General features: G+C 39.0%; 2 protein-coding genes across 4 annotated transcripts; both read right to left on the bottom strand.

The window, feature by feature from the left end:
• Positions 1–78: 78 nt before the first annotated feature.
• On the bottom strand, positions 79–5,946 carry LOC127440341 (transcription termination factor 4, mitochondrial-like). The gene is made up of 4 exons (XM_051696878.1): positions 5,821–5,946; positions 4,715–5,099; positions 2,540–2,724; positions 79–622 (listed from the first exon to the last, which is right to left on the bottom strand). The coding sequence occupies exons 1-4, from the start codon at positions 5,845–5,847 to the stop codon at positions 218–220; spliced, it is 1,002 nt and encodes a 333-aa protein (XP_051552838.1). The 5' UTR covers positions 5,848–5,946; the 3' UTR covers positions 79–217.
• A 1,112-nt stretch (positions 5,947–7,058) lies between these two features.
• pask (PAS domain containing serine/threonine kinase) lies at positions 7,059–21,139 on the bottom strand. 3 transcript variants are annotated; one of them, XM_051696863.1, is made up of 20 exons: positions 20,923–21,139; positions 20,636–20,809; positions 18,714–18,931; positions 17,810–17,977; positions 17,446–17,586; positions 17,117–17,251; positions 16,528–16,681; positions 15,946–16,112; positions 14,752–14,863; positions 14,572–14,667; positions 13,579–13,753; positions 12,429–13,387; positions 12,071–12,246; positions 11,576–11,731; positions 10,058–10,183; positions 9,791–9,925; positions 9,500–9,699; positions 8,496–8,629; positions 8,241–8,384; positions 7,059–8,003 (listed from the first exon to the last, which is right to left on the bottom strand). In XM_051696863.1, exons 2-20 carry the CDS (start codon positions 20,796–20,798, stop codon positions 7,825–7,827), a joined length of 3,738 nt encoding a protein of 1,245 aa, XP_051552823.1. In that variant the 5' UTR covers positions 20,799–20,809; positions 20,923–21,139; the 3' UTR covers positions 7,059–7,824. The 3 variants fall into 3 exon arrangements, with proteins under 3 accessions (XP_051552823.1, XP_051552824.1, XP_051552825.1); XM_051696864.1 differs by having other exon boundaries at positions 18,714–18,907; XM_051696865.1 differs by having other exon boundaries at positions 7,060–8,003; positions 18,714–18,844.
• Positions 21,140–21,333: the final 194 nt, after the last annotated feature.

The raw sequence follows: 21,333 nt of genomic DNA, 5'->3' as shown, positions 1-21,333 counted from the left end.
GACCATACAAATGTTGTGATCAGTCACAACAGGATACACTGCTTCCTAGGAAAATACTAGTTGTTTGCATATGTTGCTGTATTTTTTTTACACAAAACATGAAATTCCATTATCAGAAATCCCTAACAAACAACAAAACATTAAGGAATTATGCTGAATAAACAGTTTTATTCTTTCCAAACAGAAAAATAAAGAGCAAATGGTACAAAATGCATCTTCATTTCTTGTCCCTCTTGTAGCCAGTGTTCTTGTCAGGCTTTCTCCTGTTCTGTCCATCATCATCATCATCATCATCATCCTCACATAACTCCTCTTCCTCATCACTGCTATACTCCTCTTCTCTTTCCTCTTCTTCCTGCTCTCTTGCTATCAGCTTACGAAAAACAGTGAACTCTTCTGGCGTTGCCACAGCGACTTGCGTCAGGTAGGTTTCCTCGGTGACGCAGAGGAAGTCTTTGAGTGGGGGGTTGAGGATAAGTGTTTGGCCCTTCTTGTCTGGCGTCTGGTACAGTCCTCTCCGCTCAAGGAAACTGTGACGACACCGCAGCTCGGACAAAGTAAACCGGAATAGCTTCGCCTTCACCATCTCTGCCTGCCTCACACCCATGCGGAAATATGCATACTGTGGGCAAAAAACATGTATGTCAGTCCGCAAATAATATAAAGAAATGCCCTTAATCAACTATATGATTCACAATGATTCAAATGTACCACACTATAGTGAAACATCATAAGAACAACATTTAAAAAGAGTTTATTCAAAAATAGAAATTCTGTCATCAACCAGGTTTGAACGTGTTAAAGCACAAATGAGATTTGAAAGCTAAGGCGAAAGAAAAGATTTTCAATGGATAGCGACTTTTCTTCACACAAAGCAATCATACACTCCCCAAGCACTTCATAAGGAGCACTATGGTCCAAATAAAGTGCCTAACGTGGTCTTCTGCTGTTGCAGCCAATTCGCCTCAAGGTTCTACGTGTTGAGCAATAGGAGATGCTATTCTACTCACTACAGTTGTTCAGAGCGGTTATCTGAGTTAACGTAGCCTTTCTGTCAGCTTGAACTAGTCTGTCTATTCTCTGTTGGCCTCATCAACAAGGTGTTTCCGTCCATAGAACTTCCGCTAACTGGATGTTTTTTGTTTTTAGCACCATTCTGAGTAAACTCTAGAGACTGTTGTCCATAAAATTCCCAGGAGATCAGCAGCTCCAGAAAACCTCAAACCAGCCCGTCTGGCACCAATAATCATGCCATGGTCGAAGAGAGATCACATATTTTCCCCATTCTGATGGTTGATGTGAATATTTCTGAAGCTCCTGACCTATATCTGCACGTTTTTATGCATTGCACTGCTGCCACACGATAGGCTGATTAGATAATCGCATACATGAGCAGGTGTACAGGCGTTCCTAAGTGCTTAGTGAGTGTATATTTTCAGAAGACTTGGAAAACTGTGCACAATTCATATGGATTACTTTAATCTTAATGGTACTGTTCTTTCTTTTGGGGTTTGACAGCCGTAGTCACAATTCACTTTCATTGTATGGAAAACAGCAGGCTGGACATTCTGCTAGCTAACACCCAAGGCATTTCATGGTAAAAAATAATAAAATAAAATGATATCATGCATGTTTAAACTGATATGGAGATGGGTAGATGACAACAAAATGTAAATTTTTGAATGAACTATTCCTTTATGGGTATCACTTACCACAAAATCCATAAATAAAAACATTTAACAGAACAGCCACAGAAGATCAGTAAAGTTGACATTAGCTATGTTTCCATCCAATTTGTGAATATAATTTATGCAAAAAAACATAATTTCGCAAAAAACAATGTGTGAATAAAGCTGCATTTCAATCCCATTTGTTCAAAAGAACACAATTATCACTTCCGGATAAATTGTAGCCATAAAATACTGGCGCTTTAGAACACGTAGACAAAACACTGTCAAGAACTTTGTCTCATGTCTGTGAGCGACAGCGCGTCACACAGTACTGGGAGCACAATGTGTGTGTTCCTCTTTCCTTATGACTTTTCCATGCAAATCTATAAGATATTTTTCAAGTGTCAATAAACCTGCTCTTCCGCATGGTTCAAGTTTGTATTCAACTTATTTTCTCTGCAAACTCTATGCAGGCTTTGGATTTTCAGTCCACCATTATTTCAGGATGACCAGAGCAACATTTCAGATGCGATGATTGGTCTGCTGATTAGTCCAATTATGAACGACTTATTCAGTCACATTACTTTTTTGACGGGCATCTTGTATTCCTAATAAATTCAATAGGAGTTTATTCTGTAAATGTGTTTCCATCAAAGTTTATGCGCATTTCTCCCTATTGATTAAAAAATGCATCCACCTCAAGGGAGCAATAGGTTTTCTCTGCGCATTTTGGAGATTTTATTTGCATCTTATTGTTTCCGTGCAGCGGTTCACTTGCAATATATCAAAATGTGCATAAAAATTGCTATGGCACAAATATAGCTACTATGGAGGATTTCTCTTTTGTACATCTGTAACACCTGCCCTACCTGAAATTTGTATTCCAGTCGTGTCAAATCCTCTTCCAAAACCTCAGGTGAGTCTCTGAGGATGTCTGTGACCTGCTGGACGGTGAAGTGGCATTTTTCTCTGAGCAATCGAGACACCATATTTACCCTCTTGATTGGCAGGACCATGACATTGGGGAAGTGACTGATCACCCTCTGCAGACTGCCTGTGGAAAGGGCAGATTTTAGAAACCTACAGTAATAAAACTGCAATGGTTTAAGCATTATCTTGGTAGAAATATACTCTTTATACAATTGGATAAGTCATTTACAAAGGTCTTCATTATTATTATTATTAAGTAATCGACAGGGTTGGGAGGGTTACTTTTTAAATGTAATTCGTTACAAATACTTATTACTTAGTAACCAATGTAATCAGTAACTTAATTCAGTTACCTCAATATGAAAATAATGTAATCAGATTACTTTGTTACTTTTTATTTGCCTCAAGATCGCTTAAGTGAACAGTAAAGAGAAAAGCAATACGTTCTCGAAGACTTTTAATCATGCCTTCTGAATATAAACAAACCGTATTTGAGTAATGTAGCTATTATTATACATAAGAAAAAACATGAAAAGCAGGGACAGTGAACAACTCAGCATTTTTAACCAAATCAGGTGAGTCCTCTGTTACAGAAAATGGTTTATTTTCTCATCAATCAAATACAGTTAGAACAGATGCACTGAATTATGTCTTGGTTAACATTAAACTAAATCTCAGATAAAAAAAAAAAAAAAGAAAACTACCAAGTTAAATTCTGCCATGTACTGCAGTTAGCATGTAAACTAATTGGCACTGACCATTCATTAACTTCCGACTGCAATAGGTAGATCACAAGCTATCTTCTTCATCATCATCATCATCATTATAATTATTATTATTAATGCAGTGCCTCCAGTGTCTGTCCTCTACTTGCTCATGATCCACAGTCAAACTTCACCAGCTGATGTTTATGGGTGGTTCTGTTTATGTTTAAGGAGGATTTTAATGACAAAAATAAATAAAAAATAAATAAAATCCTGTTTTAAAGAAAAGATCAAAATAAACCTTTTTAGTGTCCTGATTTAGTATTTCTACTTTCTATGAGTTTTTAAATGTTACATTTGTCGGTATTTCTTCCTCACCCATACTTTTGAACTGTTCTTAACAATACATTTATAAAAACAAAATGTATCAAAATCAGATAAATTATCCATTGCACTTTTCCCTTAAGAACTTAATAACATTTTCAGTTCATTTGGTCTTCATGTGTACAATCTGGATTTTTTAACTAAGAAAAAAAGAAAAGAAATGCTGTCCCAGTTACTGCAGTTATGATTACAACATGAATGCATTTCAGAGAACAATTTTAGCATTTCAGCTGAATTTAAGATGGAAATGAGAAGTCACAAAGTTTCAACAGTAGGCGTCCCGTGTACTGGAATACTGGCCGTTCGCTGGGGGGAGTGGTCGTTTCTCCGCTTCTATTCCTGCTACAGCGAAAACGATCGACGGACGGTCGGACAGCGAAATTTGGGAACACTTATGACTAATTTTAGCTATCCTAGCTAACGTGATTTTCATGTGGGTCTTACCTTTAAATACTTCTTTATATGTCAGGTCCTTGGAAAATCACTGCATCTTCACAACTGGAAGGTAGCCTCTAAATTGCTCTGAACTGTAATGTTGTTTCCCTTTTCTCTATTGAAGAGACAAGAATGTCGAAATTTCCACAAATAAAAATAATAATATTTCTCCAGTGACCATTGCGATGAAACAGCCCTTAATGGTTTGACCTCGTTTGCCTCAAGAGCACAGTGTTGATGTGAGACAGATATTATTTGCGCATGCGACAGTAAGTGGCACCAGATTCACGCGAGTCACGAGAGAGAACCAGAAAAGATCTTGAGCGCGCATCTGATCATATCTGTATTCTGCACTAAAGCAAACAGCGGCTTTTTCATTTCATGTCAGGAGGATCGTTTGTTTTTTGTTATAAATCGTAATCCTGCTAGTAATCCCTATTTTTACCAAATGTAACTAATCTGAATACATTGGCTTTTTATGTAACTGTAACAGATTACAGTTACACAATATTTGTATCCTGATTATGTAACAGCATTACAAGTATTCCGTTACTCCCCAAGCCTGGTAATTGATCAAAGCATGAAAATTACCTTCTACCAATCCCAGCTTCCTCAGATGATCAATGCGTTGCTGTAACTCCATGCCCTTCAGTGAATATAACTTTGGACATTTCTGCATTATTTTAAGGATACTGGAGGGATTTAAGCCCAGGATTAACAGTGCTGTCAGTACAGAGGGAACATGTTTTCCACGGCTCTTTATCGCGCCTTCATGCATCTCCTCGGCTTGGGTTTCTGTGAAGCCCATCTCGAGCAGAGAGAGTATGGCGAGCTGGTTCGCAGGTCTTTGTGTGACCTGACTGGTGTGAGATGATGAGCTGGCTTGATGGGGCTCCTTTTGTGTGGAACAGAACGACATTTGACCTCTGGTCGTCTCCACAGGACAAACACTCCATCTCCACATCCATTGTACTATCTGAGATAGAGGGGAGGAAACAAATGCTGTTCAGTTCAGCATACTATCTATCTATCTTAGTGAATGTAACAGTTCAAGAACATCAATCCTGAGTGCAGTATTGTTTTGTGCGAAATATAAAAAATGACATACTTGATGTATATGAAATATTAAAGATGGTTCATATTAATATTAGATTGTTAGTTGTTTCAAGTTATTTCTAGTGATAGCCAAAGTTGGTTTTTTGAGATTGTATTTAACCACATATCCTGTTTTTAAACTTTTACAGAAACGTCTATTGCATTTATATGATGCAACTGGTCACAATTTCATTTTTAAATTTCACTTTAATAGTCTGTATGACAAATGCATTTTAAAAGTTAAATGTATGAGATGATTAAAAATATACTACTTGTAATCAACATTTAACTTCTGTGCAGTTCACATTCAATAGTAGGTGTCAACAAATAATTAGTAAATTAGCTACACTTCTTTATTAACCTTGCTTTATTGTCTGCCAATTTATTATGCATCGTAAAAGAGTTGACTTATTTACTCTAGTTGAACTCAAGGACTCCATAACAGCAAATCACTGACGGAAAGCAGCTTCCTACAGGGAAACTGTTCAGTGTTTTGCAATGCTTCTTACGGCAATTTGCGTAGCAGTTCTACAACATTCAAGTCAGTTTGTAATATCTATAATATCGGGTGTCAAATCATTGATTTATCATTTCGTCCTCACCTGCCGTCGGCAAGCGCGTGCACTCATACTGGTGCGGCATCAAAACAGATCCCCACTGAAACAAGAGACAGACTTCTTATTCTTGTTATTTTATGGCGGCTCGCAAACCAAAATATTGCATTACCGCCACCATCTGTTAGAAAGGACCAGAGACTATTCCTTCCTACTACTTCTCCCTCCTCCCAGAACCATTTCAGGGCACCAGTTTCGTTCTGGCGTTGCGTGTTTAGCGTCCTCCAGCCTCCAATTAGAGTCCTTCACAGTCCCAGGATCAACAGGAAGAAAAAATAAAAAATAAAAAACCTATATAATATCACCTATATTTGACACTAATTATTATGCTATCCTAGGGAAAACCCATTTAACCTATACCTTCCTATCTGTATACACATATACACAGTATATTAGCACATATACTACATACTGACGAACCTACATATACATACCTACAACTCTTTCTCTCTCACCCTAGGCCTACATACTGTATTTCTATATCTGATTTATTTAACTTGTAGATTTCAGAAACTGTATCAGTGCTGAACCAGTTCCCATTTCTGGCTTTAAAATATTCCTTAATGATAGCATTTCCCCTCCTTGCCTCCTCCATTAATTTTCTCTTTCCCCTATATACCTCCTACAATGAATTAATGTCCTACTGTTTCCTTAATGTTTTTCTCCATACCATTTGCATATACCTTTTGGATGTTTTTCTATTAAGTGCAACATTTTATTTAATCCAGTATGCCCTAATCTCATTCTTGATATTATGTTTTCCTCAACCCTATTCCTACAAGAAACTCTTCCTCTATCTACTGTTGGTAGTATTAGATATAGCTGTCTGCCCTTTGTATCACTATCCCAATCATGCTGCCATTCTTTATATAAACCTTTTTAATTATAAATTTAATCTCTGATCTACTATGTGATATTTGAAGATCAACTTCACTCTTTTCTGCAGCCAGCTTGGCCAACCGGTCTGCTTCCTCATTTCCCTCTATACCCACATGAGCTGGGACCCATAAGAATTGTACTTCTATATTTGTCTGATATATTCTATAAAAACACTGCAAAATTTCCAGAATTGTATCTTGCCTACTATCTGACCACTGAGCTTCTAGACTTAAAAGAGCCGAACTGGAGTCAGCAAATGATTGTATGATTTAACCGAATATCCCTAATCCATTGAACTGCCATCATAATAGCAACAAGCTCCCCTGTATAAACTGTTAGGTGGTCAGATACACTTTTCCGTACTGAAATGTACTTTTTTAGCATTGCATATGCAATCCCTACATATCCGTGTTAACGCCAATAGATTGCAATTATTTTTATTGATGATCATTTAAATGACAATACGATTCATACAATGGCTTTATAAAGCCTGTGCACAGTCTGAAATAAAACAAAGTTGCTGACAGCCAAAGCAAATTATTATATTGGCAATAACAATTTATTAATTGGATAAATATAGAAGCTTTAACAATAATTGAAATATACATTATTTAAAAAGGTTTAAAATCAACCTAAAATAAGTTGCTTACACAACTGATTCTTTTGAAGCTCTGAAGGCCTGACACTCAACCAGATCTAATGCATGGCATGTTTTAAACAGAACAATGGCTGCGGTATTTCCTACAATCCCAAGAGCCACAAACAGATTTTCTTTCAAGGTTTCTACATATCAGAGTATGTTTTCAACCTCTAATGACTAGTGAAATGCATAATTTTTGCAATTCATGTATAATTTTTAAAAAATGATTACAACACTCCTATTCTTTCATCAAAGACAGATAAAGCTGTTTCTTAGCAACACAGAAGGCTTCCTTTCCATACACAGTCACACTTTGCTCTTGGTCTTTAGATGGATTTGTATCATGATGAACAGCAGCAGGTGTGGACGGATGGCTCTGGAGAGATTGTGCATTAGTGTTCATGGTGACATTAGATGTAGTGCCAAAATCAGTGGAGCAGAATGCAGTAAAATGCTTCTTATAGAACAGCTCTTCACTCATCTGTGAGATATTTCAGCAGTTCAGACTGGAGTGCTGCCATTGTTGATTTCTGCTCGTCATCCTCTTCTTCATCCTCCAGAGGGGTGTCCTCAGATATGCTCCTTTTGTTGTCGAGGTAGAGGATGTCTGCCTGGTGCACACATGTGCTCGACTCTACATGCTCTGTGGATTCTGAAACAGATTGTCAAAATAATATGCTCCCATTTCATTTCTTATGGTAGGGATTATCTATAAGAAATGAGCAGGCCCAGACAGAGTCTGCATACTTTCACATTTTTAGCAATGATTATGGGGAAAATTTGAAGAACACTCAAAAACACTCAAGGGGCGTAGGGTGTGTAGATCTTTGTCAGGCATTGCATTCTGTGGGCGCAAATTCCATTTTGCCCTGGAAATGAGGTTTCTTACCGTTGCTGGAGGGGAAGACCTCTTCCCAGGAGTACTCTGCTAGGTTTATGGGCTGCCGTATCCATGGCAACTCTAAGAGCTCCTCTAGAGTCATTCTCTGATCAACTGTTGGGTGCAAAAGACCAGCCAAGAGTCCACTCAACTCTAAAAACACAAACATACAGCAACAGGTTGTTATCAAATTATGAAGTCAGGATTTGCAAAATTAGTCATGTGTCTCCAATAACAAGGCTGAGATGAAGCCGAGCTCCACACCTGTGGATATCTGGCAGGGAGGGTTAAGTTGGGCCTGCAGTGTTTCCTCCACACTGCAAAATGGATTTTCACTGAACAGTAAGGTGTATAAGAGCACTCCAAGAGACCACATCTCCAGTTCTGGACCCTCGTACCTACACACCAAATTAGATACATTTTTAATATGATATACAGTATATATGATGTTTCAGCACCAGCCTGATCTCACAAACATTTCGTGACAATGGCAATGTTTTTGAAAAACGAAATTACGTGCCTTATTACATATTTCGCTGCAGTTTCCTAGTGAAATGTCCACCAGGGGGCACCAAAAGCAAGTGAAATCAGACAAGTGTCTTAATCAGACAAGGTTTTTAAGGTGAATATTAGATGGAGGTTTTAACAAGTAATACGTACCTCCCTAACCTACAATTTTAACTTAAACTTAACTAAGTGTTCTGAAAAAGCAAATGAGAGGTAAACAAAACAGACATCCTTACCCTAAATCAACACCTAAACCTAACCGATAGAGTTCAAAAACAAACTGTGAAATGAAAGGCACATTTTCTGAAGCAACCACGTCATTTTGTGTCACTTCTATGAAAATTTCATCTCACGTGTCAACTTATGGGTTTGCGGCTCCGAGTTCAAAGTCCAACACTCTATCAGGTGAGATACCATGGAAGCTCATTACGTTGGCATAAGTGTATAAATGTAGGTGGGTCTGTAATTCAAGCGTTAAAATGTATCATTTTTCAAATGATGCGTTAGAGTAAAAGTGTTTCGATAACATAGCAGTGCATGAGTAACAGTGCTTATCTAAGTGTTTATAAAGTCAAAAACAGCCGTTGTAGTCGTGATTTGTGTGAAAGTGAATAAACTGCAGTTATTATAGTGCCTCTAGTTTAATCTCTACAGGAACCTGAGACAAAACACTTTTGTTGAACAGGGCACGTAAAAGTCAGTTTGCAAAAATTTGGTTAAAGCAAGGTTCATTCTATGAGACTAGGTTGTTCAGTACGTACGGGTTTCCCTGAAGCACCTCAGGTGAGCAGTACTCCAGAGTACCGCAGAAGGTGTAGAATAGTTTTCCGGGTTCCAGCAGAGTGGCCGAGCCAAAATCAATCAGCCGGATATGAAAGAGAGAATTTATGATGATATTTTCATCCTTTATGTCCCTGTGGAGTACTCTTTTACTACGTAGGTAGTTCACTGCAGCTACCAACTGTGTACAAACACATGTAAAAACACGTCAGCCAGAAATGAAATTATAAAATTAAACTTATTTCCAAGACTTTATTCTTCCTCTTCCACACCTGTCTGAAGATGTAGCTTGCCAGAGCCTCGTCAAGTCTTGGCTGCATGTCAATAAACTCGAATAGGTCGAGGCCATCTCCATGTTTCTCCATTACCATTTGGAAGAACCCCTCGTTTTCAAACACCTCCAGCACCTGCATCAACACAACACAGGTCTGACAATACTTACACCAGCCGCAATAAGCAAGACTCCAATGACCAGATCAATCACTGGTCAAAAAAGGCATTAACCATCAGCAGTGAGCTGAGGTGACCTCTTCATGTACCTTCACGATGTTGGGGTGCTGCAGACGTGCCAGAATGGCCACTTCCTGACTGACTCGACCCAGATCAGGATCATCCACCCAACATTCATTGACCACTGCACTTTTCCTGATGAACTTTACAACCACCTGAAATGAAGTGAGAAATAATAATTTCAATATGTTTACAAAGGTTTTGCTTTTTCGTTTTTATTTGAATACTATTTAGTACATTTTGTATAAACTTCAGTTTAGTTCTAGTTAGTTTCAGCAATTGTTTTGCTAGTTTATTTTTATCTCATAGATATATTTTATTTTTATGTATATGATTATTATTATTGATATATTATTATGTATTCATTATTATTAATACATAACATTTCATTTAGTAATTGCAGGAAGGTTATCTAATCCCATACAGGTAAGATGGCTCTGTTGTGTAGCTTGCTCAATTATTATGAAGAGTGTATTTATTTTTTTAGTTTGTTTTTCAATCACTTTTACTTTTTAAGTCTACTTTTATTTACTCTGTATAATTTTATTCCAGTTTACAAATAGTTTTCTAAATCAATAGTTTTCATCTAAGTGGTAGTATATAATAACCTTAATCTCTACACCAACTTTTATAATTACTAAAACATTAATTATAATTTATAATTGTATTATAAATAACAATATATAATAAGAATTCAACCTGGTCTCATAGTGAAAACGTGACTATATAAATTTTTGCAAAACTTGTTATACGTGTCTCCAGGTACAATTCCCTGCAGTTTCCAGGTGAAATGAGCACTAGAGGGGCTACAACAACTGTGTTTTATTCACTTTGGGGCTTTTCTGCATATCGCGGCCCTCTACAGCCAGTCACGGCCTGTTCGGCATAACGCGGTGGCCCGCTTCAGCTTATCGCCGCCCGTTCACCCCGTTTCACAGTACACCATATGGCCAGTCCACCCCTGGGTTCACGCAAAAATTTTAGGTTAGGGAGGTATGTTTTGTTTGTTTCTTTCATTTTTTAGGCCATGCCAGCTTCTATGGCTATATTCATGGCGGGAATATATCCAGGATTCATCCAGGTTTAGTTATTTAAAATAGTTAAAAAAGTTAAATGAGGTTTTTAAGATTCATTTTTCCTAAAAACCTTAAAGCTAAATTTGGATTCACTTGATTAAAAACCTTTTCAAAAGAAGGGAGATATGTTTTAAAAACATCCATCTTTAATTCACCTTAAAACCTATTCTGAATACGACACTATTTTACTCGCTTTTCGCACCCCCAGCAGGACATTTCACTGGTAAACCGCAGTCAAACATAATTTTTAATTGCAAAAATGTTGTCATGTTCATGTAAATTTCATGAGATCAGGCTGTAAAAATGTTATAAAAGACTTTGCACAGTCTGTAAACCAAGGCAGGGTGTACATGTCCTCTATTTAGGACCTGATCAAGAGTCAAATGTTTGACATCAGTTATGTGGTAATGATCTTGCAATTGGATGAATGTGAGTGAATATACAGAAGTAAATACAGAGAGTGTCACTGACATCCTCTCCGTCTTGTCGTCTTGAAGCAAGCCAGACAAAGCCAAAGGCTCCCTTTCCAATTGAACGCAGTGGGCGGTAGTCTTCTTCAAAATGACCCTCACATGCTCCAGACTGCTCCAGGTCTACAGAGGAATGCAAGGCGTCTGAACGGATTGCCTGAGCAAAATGAAAAACACAATTGAGATAAGAACATATTTTGATATTTAATATACAGCTATTTGGAGCAGGATTTTCGACCAATAAGAATTTACTGTGGTCTGAGCTACCCAACACAATGTGACAAATATAAATCAAGCAACCAACAAAATATCATATTGCTGATTAGGATGGTCATATGGATGATTGGGAATGTCAGACTAACACAGAGGGATCCATTGCTTGTCACTTCATAGCATCACATTTGGCTTGGACATGGTGTAATACTGGATGGAAACCGGTCACCATTTTGTCAATAAATAGGTGCTTAGCAGAGTTTAAATTATTAAGAGAGATCACCTCAGCAAGACTACAGGCCAAGGCATCTTGTTCTGGAGCTCCTGTCCCAAGTGTGGGAGACATTACGCTCTGTAGGACCTCCTGATGGTGGATCAAGAGATGACTCCCACTCAGCCACACACAGACCAGAGAACTGCCGCTGGACAAGGACACATCGTGCACATCACACTGCACCTCTACAATAAGAGAGAGAGGGACGGAGGAGAGAGAGCAAGACTCTCCAGAAACATGTTTTCTGGAACGTAAACTTACAAACACAACTGTATAAACAAAAAATACACAGTCTATTGCATTTACTCTTTAAAACGGCAACATATAATTGAAACAGGAGAGCCAGAGAGACACAGATGACCCATACCAATTGGGGTTCCATCTCTGTGGTAGCACGTGACATAAAACCTGCCCTCTGGAATGGGAGAAGTTGCCTGGACCTTCTTAGGGGTGGAGGTTGTGGGAGCATCACCAGGTAACAGCATTTCACCACTTCCCTTCCGGAGATCTAGAACCCGCCCCACAGTAAGTTCTGAAAACGAGTTCCACTGTTCCAGAACTTTGGTTAAATGATTGTTTGGCAGGGGCTCTACAGCCTTCTGATGAGGGCTTGTTTGCCATTCTTGCTCTTTTAGTGATGGGGCAGTTTTTTGTGTTGCCTCTTCCTCTGGGTGGATTTGAGCTTCTGATTCAGGGTCTGACTCCACAATCAAGGGCGAAAGGGTTCGTAGGAGTTCAGCAGTATCGCACGAGGTCAGCGAATTGTCGAGGTCAGCAGGGGCGTTCGGAATTTCAATGCTCTCACTGAGGTCCATCTCTGACATTGCACGAACAATAACATCTCCATTAGAGTTCAAGTCCAGGAAGCAGCTCCCGGATTCAGCAAGCTGCCGTCCCTGCTGATTTTCATCAAACTTTTCTGGACCTGAACCTCCTACAAGCTTCTCACAGAACCCAGAGGATGAGCCACTGCCCAGGGAAATCACTTCAAAGCTGGAGTCCTGAAACTGAGCCTGCTCTGAACACTGGCAGGACAGTGAGTGAGGTTCACCGTGTGGTTCAGATCCACAGGACTTTACTGGAGCCTTCTTACTGTCTGATTTCAGGTGTTCCTGATTCAATGGGGCCTTGGAGGCATCTTGCCCAGTGAGGGGCTGCCTGGAGTGAGGAGAGAATATGGGAAATAGGCAGGTCTTATGGACCTCCAGGGACTCCACCAAAGCAAAGGTCTGAAGCAGAGCAGTGGTGGAGTTGGCAGAGTCAGACTCGGAAACCTGAGCAGTCACGTCTACAGCCTGCTCACAAAGTTCTGTAGTGTCATCCAATCTGAGATCAAAGAGAATTATTATTATTATTTCTGAAAGGCTTTGTGAGATTCATCCTTAAATTCTGTCCGTAATTTAAAAACGATAAATCCAAAAACCACATAATAAAACAGCATTTGTAAAAGTCAGTGGCCCTTCTTCATTTATTAACGCCCCTAAACAGAGGGATTATCTTGAAGTGGAGTATCTAACCCATTAAGTGGTGTGGAGGTGACAACAGGTGAGGTCATGGTTGATGGCACGCTGCCTTCCTTCTCCAGTTTAGCACTGTTCCCAGTAAAGATCCTCTTTCCTTTCCCAAGACCTGCTTTCCTCCGCATGGCCAGATGCACCATCACACTGTCTCCAGCAAGCACTGTATTTGGATCTACACACACCCAAACAATCAGAGAAAGTATTTTGATTGTACCATCATGTGTTCATTAACTGAGACCTCATTTCCATCTGGTGTTAAGATGCATTTTTGGTGATCCGCTCACAAATGGTTAGTGCTAAATACAGGTGGAAACGGGGTCCAAAGTGTTTTGCAATACGATCACTGAAACCACATACAGAAACCACGGAGGAAGTCAAAAACAAGGTGTAACCACTAATCTGTCCTGAATGCGTCCCAGACAGCAGCGAAGCACCACCCCAAACCTGTCAATCATCTGCTGCGCTAAAACAAGTTTAAACTTTGCTGGTTATGTGTGGCTTTAAAAGGAATAACCGTCCGATTGGAAAACTTGAAAAAATAAGTTCATATACAAGCATGAGAACTTCACCGATCTTCTTCAGTGTGTCTGATCTCAGCATGCAGAGTCACAGATGAACACACATCTGAAGCTCAGGTTACACTACTAAAATAGTATTTGAAATGTTGCCTTTGTGCTTAAATAAAATTTTAATCAGGAAGAAAGTGCACCATTATTTTGCACTTTCTTTTTCTTTTCTGACTTTTTTTTGCGGTTTATTATCATGCAGTAACACCAAGTGATTGACCTACATGAAATAAGGGGACTTCTCCTCTTGAAATCTGAACACAAGTGATCAAAGGAGGCTCACTTGAGATGCATGCTAATACCAGGTGGAAACAGCAATGCATCCCGGCTGACCACTTGTTTTCGGATCACCAGAAACACATCTTAATACCAGGTGGAAACAAGGCCTCAGTGTTCAAATTACAGTAGCAATAAAAGAACTCACTACATGTGTCTTGCTGATATTCCTTTGTTGTGTCAGTAGTAAGGGTTAGAACATCAGCAGGAGGAAAGTTAGCACTAACAGAGCATCTACAGGGGTCTAAAAGAGAAGGGAATTTCAGTATGATCTCAGACACTACATTAGTGTATGTATCCTTAAACATTAGTTGACTTTATAGTATACCTGTGTGGCAACTGCACAGGCTGGATGTGTCATGTGCATGAGATACAGGGTTGTTGCTTCGCTCCACAGCACAAACTCGCTCATAAAACGCTGGTATCAAGTAGGTGACATTCTATACACACACACACACACACACACACACACACACACGTAAAGACCCCACATAGACCTCAACTGTTCTTACATTTAAGTAATATATTACACTCTATAATTACTACATCTTATACTTTTAGCCTTTTTTTTAAATTTTTTTTATTGTACTTAAAATAGTATTTGGACCCTTAATGAACCTTTTAGATAGTGAGGACTAAGGAAAAGTTTTTGCTACATTTGTGAGATCATTTTCAAAAATTAGGTCCTCACAGGTATAGAGAACCATGCACACACACACACAGACATACACAAGGGTAGAGCTGCTCTTAAACGCCAGCCACTATTAAAAGGATAGTTCACACAAAAATAAAAATTCTCTTATAATTTACTCAGGCCATCACAGGTGTATGACTTTTTTCTGCAGAACAAAAAAAGATTTTTAAAAGAATATCTCAGCATTGTTGGTCCTTTCAATGCAAGTGAATGGTGGCCAGAACTTTGAAGCTCCAAAAAGGACATAAAGGCACCATACAAATATTCCATACGACTCCAGTGGTTAAATCCATGTCTTCAGAAATGATATGATAGGTGTGGGTGAGCAACAGATCAATATTTAAGTTCTTTTTTTACAATAAATCTCCATATTTACAATCTTCTTTTGCTTTTGGCGAGTCGCATTCTTCGTGCATATCACCACCTACTGGGCAGGGCGGAGAATTTATAGTAAAAAAGGATTTGAATATTTATCCGTTTCTCACCCACAACTATCTTTTTGCTTCAGAAGACTTGGATTTAACCACTGGAGTCGTAAAGTTCTGGCCACCATTAACGTTCATTGTGTGGACCTACAGAGCGGAGATATTCTTCTAAAAATCTTTGTGTTCAGCAGAAGAAAAGTCAAACACATCTGGGATGGCATGAGGGTGAGTAAATTACGAGAACCTTCAATTTTGGGTGAACAGTTCCTTTAACTAAGCTGAAAACATATTACTCTGGTTGGATAAATCCATTTAGACCAACTAAACTCACATCCCTTTGGAAACAGTTTTAAGAAGAATTAATTATATCTTTATTAAAAGAGTTCGGAAGAGTTCTCTATACCTTGCCGAGCAGCTGACTGCTGCTGTATCCAAGGAGCAGGGAGCTGAAGATGTTACTAAGACTGTGGATGGTGCCGTTGGGTCGAAGTGTCAGGAGACAGCTACTGGGAGCAAACACACACACTGATCCAGAGTACAGCACACCTGAGCTGGGGGACAGAACACCACCTGCACGATGACAAAAGTGGTAAGCATTGTATTGATCACACTGAAATCAAAAGCAATTTAAAAAGTAAATGAAATGTGTTAAAACACACACACACACACACACACACACACAGGAGACTAATCTGATCAAATCTGATTCACAGTTATGAAATCTGGACCATGGTAATGAAATGCGAGCCATGGTAATGAAGTCTGATGTGCTGTAATGGAGTGTAAAAGAGATAATGCCTTTGTCTCAATGCCTCTCACAGGAGACAAACTAACATTATTCACCTGAAACTGTAATCCTGAGCATATTTTATTTTCATGTGAAAGTGCAAGACACATTTAAAAAATCTAAATCTCTGGACTGACTTATTAGGCCTCATCAAACAGAAGAATGTGCTACAGTAAATGAAAACGAGTGTAAGCTCACCTGATGGTGTCCGGCAATCAGAAGATTCTGGATTCAATGGTCCATTCATCTGCAGTGCTGATCTAACACAGGACACAGCTGCCTGCAGCCGGACACATGCAGGAATAGCTAAACCAGACCTGGCCTGCAAACACAACCTCTGTACACGTAATCCCTGAGACACAAAGGCAAACAAACAAACAAACAAACAGACTTACATACCAAGGTACGTTCTTGAATGCTGATTTGGCAAAAGCAATCATCAAGCAATTAGGTATGAATCTAGGGCCGGCATGCTCACACATTAATCAATCAATCATTTACATGTGCTCAAGACAATTATTCTGCTTTTAGTTATATTTGATGATGGCTTCCTATGGTTTTGTAGAAAATGTTACAACTGAAAGAATCTGAAAATGTCTTTATAAATGAGACAAATGACCAGGACATCTCATTAAGAACCAGAAGGGAATTTGAAGTTTGTCTTTTCACTACCATGTTTGAACAAAAAGGGTATTTGTTTTAGTAAGTGTCCATTATTAAATGCTGCATTTATGCTGTCAGCATTAAATTAATGAAGTGGGTAGCACAGATTCAGTGTGATTCAGACCTTCAGAGTTGTCCTGCAGTTAAAAGGGATCTGTAGTGATGGCATCAGAGACATGATTGACATGCCTGTCATCTCCTCAGCAGTATGGTAACCATAGAGATAGGCAAAAGTGGGGTCACAACTGAGGATTCCACCCTGAGGAAACAGTAGGAGGAGCTAGAACTTTTCTTATACACTTCACAACAGGTTTATAAGATTTCTGAGGGAACATATCAATATAATAGAATAGAATAACAGTATGTATAGGCAATTAAAATGCAATGATCAAAATTCCAATAAATTAACCTATCCTGTCATTGTCAGGTTAACTGTAAGGAAGTGAGTTTTACATTTCGAGCAAATGTCACATGTGCTGTGATTCTCTCCACTCTCTCCAGCAGGATCGCAAAGATCTGCAGCTGCTGCTGCTTGGGAGTCTGAAGCCACACTGACACAGGAAACTCTGCTCCTGACAAACTCACAGCAGTCACCTGCCAAAGATAACAGGTCAGAGCTGGGCTTTAATTAATTAATCTCACAGCCAGTGCAGGAAAGCACAGATCAGAGCTTGGGATATAAATGTCGGTCACAACACACACTGTGTGGAATAAATGAAGTATTCTTGACACAAATAAGTGTGAAAATTACATTTAGTGACAGCTTTTACAAAGTAAGTTGTTTAATTTTCATTAGAGATACAGTTTTGTTTCATACCACTTTTGCAGAAACAGTAATAAGGTTCCCAGTGGAATCCAGAATGTCTTCCTTCAGGATCTCCTCTAGCATCTGATTGACTCTCAAGAGAGAGGTCAGCTTCTGGCCAATCAAATCGCTATTTGCACACTCAAATAGTTTACAAGCGTGTTTGTTTGCATCCAAAACCTTACGGAAAAAAGAAAATATAATTTATTACTAAAAATGCTCAGCTGTTATTATAAACCAAGATATCAGAAGTACTTTCATAAATACAGTTGGAGCTAAAGCCCAGAGTATACTTAGTTTTTTTACATGTACGCCAGCGTATGCATACAGGGTGACGTAAATTTCATCATTAGTAGGGTACATGAGCACTTTACATTTGCAGCCCAATTTCTCTAACTACATTTACTCTGTACGCATAATTTGCGTGTGCGTCTTGAGCCGTTCGCACTAATTAGGGGGTCCACGAGGAGGCAACACTCACCGTTGGCCCGTTTCTTTCACAAAGTGGTGCAAGAAGACAATGTAAATGCTGGTGAACAACAGGAAACGAAGGAGAATACAACAGCAGTGGATGTGCATGTCAAAAGCGCGTGTGAGGAAGTCAGGAGATACCTGCATTTTTATAATGCGAGTCAGAAAGTCTATAAACACATCTTTATGTAATTTACATTATAGAAATATTCCGGTATTGCATAGGAGTCACAGCATGCCTGTGTTGATTGTCTGCGTACGTGAGCATGGTCAAAAGGAGTATACTTTGTAAGGCTAAAGGGTTCGACTTTACGCATACGCTAACGTACACGTAAAAACCTATACTTTGGGCTTAAGAATCACCATTACCAAAATGATTTAGTGTTGAGGTACTTTTAATCAGTGTCTAGAAAACCAATTTACAGCAAGCCCAATTGTCTGATACCTGTAATGTGAAACGGTTGATGGACAGGATGGCTTTATTGGGGTTGATCGTGAGGGTTGTGCCTCTATTCTCGGGAGTGGTACTAATAAATTGTCTGAGCAGGGAGTTCTCCAACACAGGAGACCCATGAGCTGAAGGTTGAGATGCAGGGTGAGAGATATGCAAATCAGATAGCTGAAGATTCCTCATCGCCACTGATGAGCCAACATGAGAATCACCTTTGGGAAAATAATTTTTTTGTGTGCACACTGGCTGAAGACATCAGCAGATGCAGTTAAAGGAATAGTTCACCCAAAAATTAAAATGTTCTCATGAATAATGAACTTTCTTCTGTTGAACACAAACGAAGATTGTTAAAAAAAAAATAGCTCAGCACTATAGGTCCATTCAATGCCAGTGAATGTTTGCTAGAACTTTGAAGCTCCAAAGAGCACATAAAGGCAGCATAAAAGTAATCCATACTCCAGTGGTTAATCCATGTCTTCAGAAGTGATATGACAGGTGTGGTTGAGAAACAGATCAATATTTAAGTACTTTTTTTTTTTTTTTTTAGTGTACCCCCCCACAAAGAATGTGAATCACCAAAAACAAAAGAACTCTTAGGAAAGAAGAGAGCAGTTAGGAGTAGTGATGGCAGAAACGAAGCTTGAACCAATTGCTCTGGAAAACGATTCACTGTTTTGAAACACTAGAAACATCTGCTGGACACAGGCGTGTAAATGCAAAGAGAAGACTTGAGTCAAAAGCAGCTACAATGACACAATGCACTGATTATTTACTGCCCTGTATTTGTCATATTTTTCATGGTAATCTGCAACATCCTGGAATAAACCGATCTGAATCTTAGCAAAATATATATAGACCTTCATATATGATTTGGCCTTTTTATGATTACTGTTTTAAAATTATTTTAAATACCAAACAATATTTATTGTTTTTTTATTCTAGAACACTTTGTTTTGTATAAACAAATGTTATATTTGCTTTTACAGATTGTGCCATAAACATTTAAAAATGCAACTCAAGGTAATTGACATGGAATTTAAAAAGACTGAATTCAAATCAGCAACTCTTGTTGAAATCAGTCGAATTTTATGGACCCAAGTTTCTAAGCTGACATGAGATCTGTTACAACCTGCATTTAACAATGATTTAGGGTTTAACTGTAGGATCAACACCCCCTAGTGTCCAACCACAAAACATTTTGAATCAGTGTGACATGATGCCTCGTTTGCTAAAATCACGTGGCTTGGTCCGTGACTTGGCACGTGAAACAAATCATTCGTAAAGGTTTCAAAGTTTCATTAAGCGTGTTTTGTAAGCCTCCCTCTACTTAGGAGGGCTGGTGACAGTGGACATTTTTTTTAAAAAGACTTACATTTTGATCTGTTTCTCACCCACCTGACATATCACTTCTGAAGACATGGATTTAACCACTGGAGTCTTAAGGATTACTTGTATGCTGCCTTTGTGTTCTTTTTGGAACTTCAAATTGTAGTTGCCATTCATTTGCATTGATTGGACCAAAAGAGCTGAGATATTCTTCTAAAAATCTATACATGTGTTCTGCAGAAGAAAGTAAGCCATACACATCTAGAACTGAACAAGGGTGAGAAAATTGAGAGAGCATTTTCATTTTGGGGGCGGGGGAGAGAGAGGGAGAGAGAGAGAGAGAGAGAGAGAGAGAGAGAGAGAGAGAGAGAGAGACTATTCCTTTAACTGCAGAAACCTTCAGCAGCCACTCTGACAACCACTGAATCGCACTTACATTTTCATAGTTTCCCTGGTATTGCACATGACATATATTTGTACTGGACATTGTCACTGTTAATAAAAATGTAACAATCAAGAATAATTATATCTAATCGTCAACTTGTACAAAATACAGTTGCACAAATGTGAAAACTCAAATTCTGTCCCACCTGTTGCGTCTAGGCGGTTCAGACTGCAGTTTCGTGCGGAGGGGAAGGATTTGTTCAAGCAGAAGGAATCATTCTTAATCAGCCTGCTGTTATTGCAGTCACCATCAGCAACACAAACACTGTCGCCCCTGGGGCTGCTCCTTCGGCCGTGCATCAGCCACATCGCAGCATGCACTTCACAAATGAAGTTGGCAATAAATAGTAAAAGCCTTATTCTTGCGCATGTATGTCAGATAATAGTATAATATATTGCGATTTCTAATGCGATTATAAGGCGCGCGACTCACCCACCGCACAGCGTTTCAATAACACACTCGCGTAGCTTTCCGTTTGCTGCCTGCTACCTTGGAGACGGAGAGAGATGTTGTTTTTCCTGGGGGTGTTTTCTTAGACGGCTGAAGTCGACAATTAAAAACAAATAAATACTTTGAAATAAGGACATTTAGTGCACTGTGGTTATAAACAAGTGTAGCTTCTTTTGCTTGACTGAGATTGGTCGCGGCCTAGTACGGTGTTTGGCGCGTGTGGAATCGAAATAACGTGAGGGGACAGTTGGAGCCAATGAAAAAACAGAATTTTGAAACTGACGGGGAATTCATCCAATAGAATGCTTTAGTGGGCGGAGGGTTTCTCATTAAGGGAGGGGCATGGTTTCTATGGAGACACATGGTGGTGTGTCTGTGTTGTTCAGTATTTTC

The sequence above is a fragment of the Myxocyprinus asiaticus genome, chromosome 5 (assembly GCF_019703515.2).
Source record: "Myxocyprinus asiaticus isolate MX2 ecotype Aquarium Trade chromosome 5, UBuf_Myxa_2, whole genome shotgun sequence".
In the NCBI taxonomy this organism is placed as follows: Eukaryota; Metazoa; Chordata; class Actinopteri; order Cypriniformes; family Catostomidae; genus Myxocyprinus; species Myxocyprinus asiaticus.
Note: the sequence above shows the minus strand (reverse complement) of the source record. Positions and strands in the feature narration are given on the sequence as shown.

Excerpts from the sequence above, each read along its gene's own strand:
- LOC127440341 (XM_051696878.1), bottom strand. The coding sequence starts at position 5,847 with ATGAGTGCACGCGCTTGCCGACGGCAG. Across the intron at positions 5,100-5,820 it reads CACGCGCTTGCCGACGGCAG|ATAGTACAATGGATGTGGAG; the intron begins GTGAGGACGAAA and ends CCTCTATCTCAG. Across the intron at positions 2,725-4,714 it reads GAAGCTGGGATTGGTAGAAG|GCAGTCTGCAGAGGGTGATC; the intron begins GTAATTTTCATG and ends CCCTTTCCACAG.
- pask (XM_051696863.1), bottom strand. The coding sequence starts at position 20,798 with ATGTGGCTGATGCACGGCCGAAGGAGCAGCCCCAGGGGCGACAGTGTT. Across the intron at positions 13,388-13,578 it reads ACCTCCACACCACTTAATGG|ATTGGATGACACTACAGAAC; the intron begins GTTAGATACTCC and ends CTTTGATCTCAG. Across the intron at positions 8,385-8,495 it reads TCCCTGCCAGATATCCACAG|AGTTGAGTGGACTCTTGGCT; the intron begins GTGTGGAGCTCG and ends TTGTGTTTTTAG.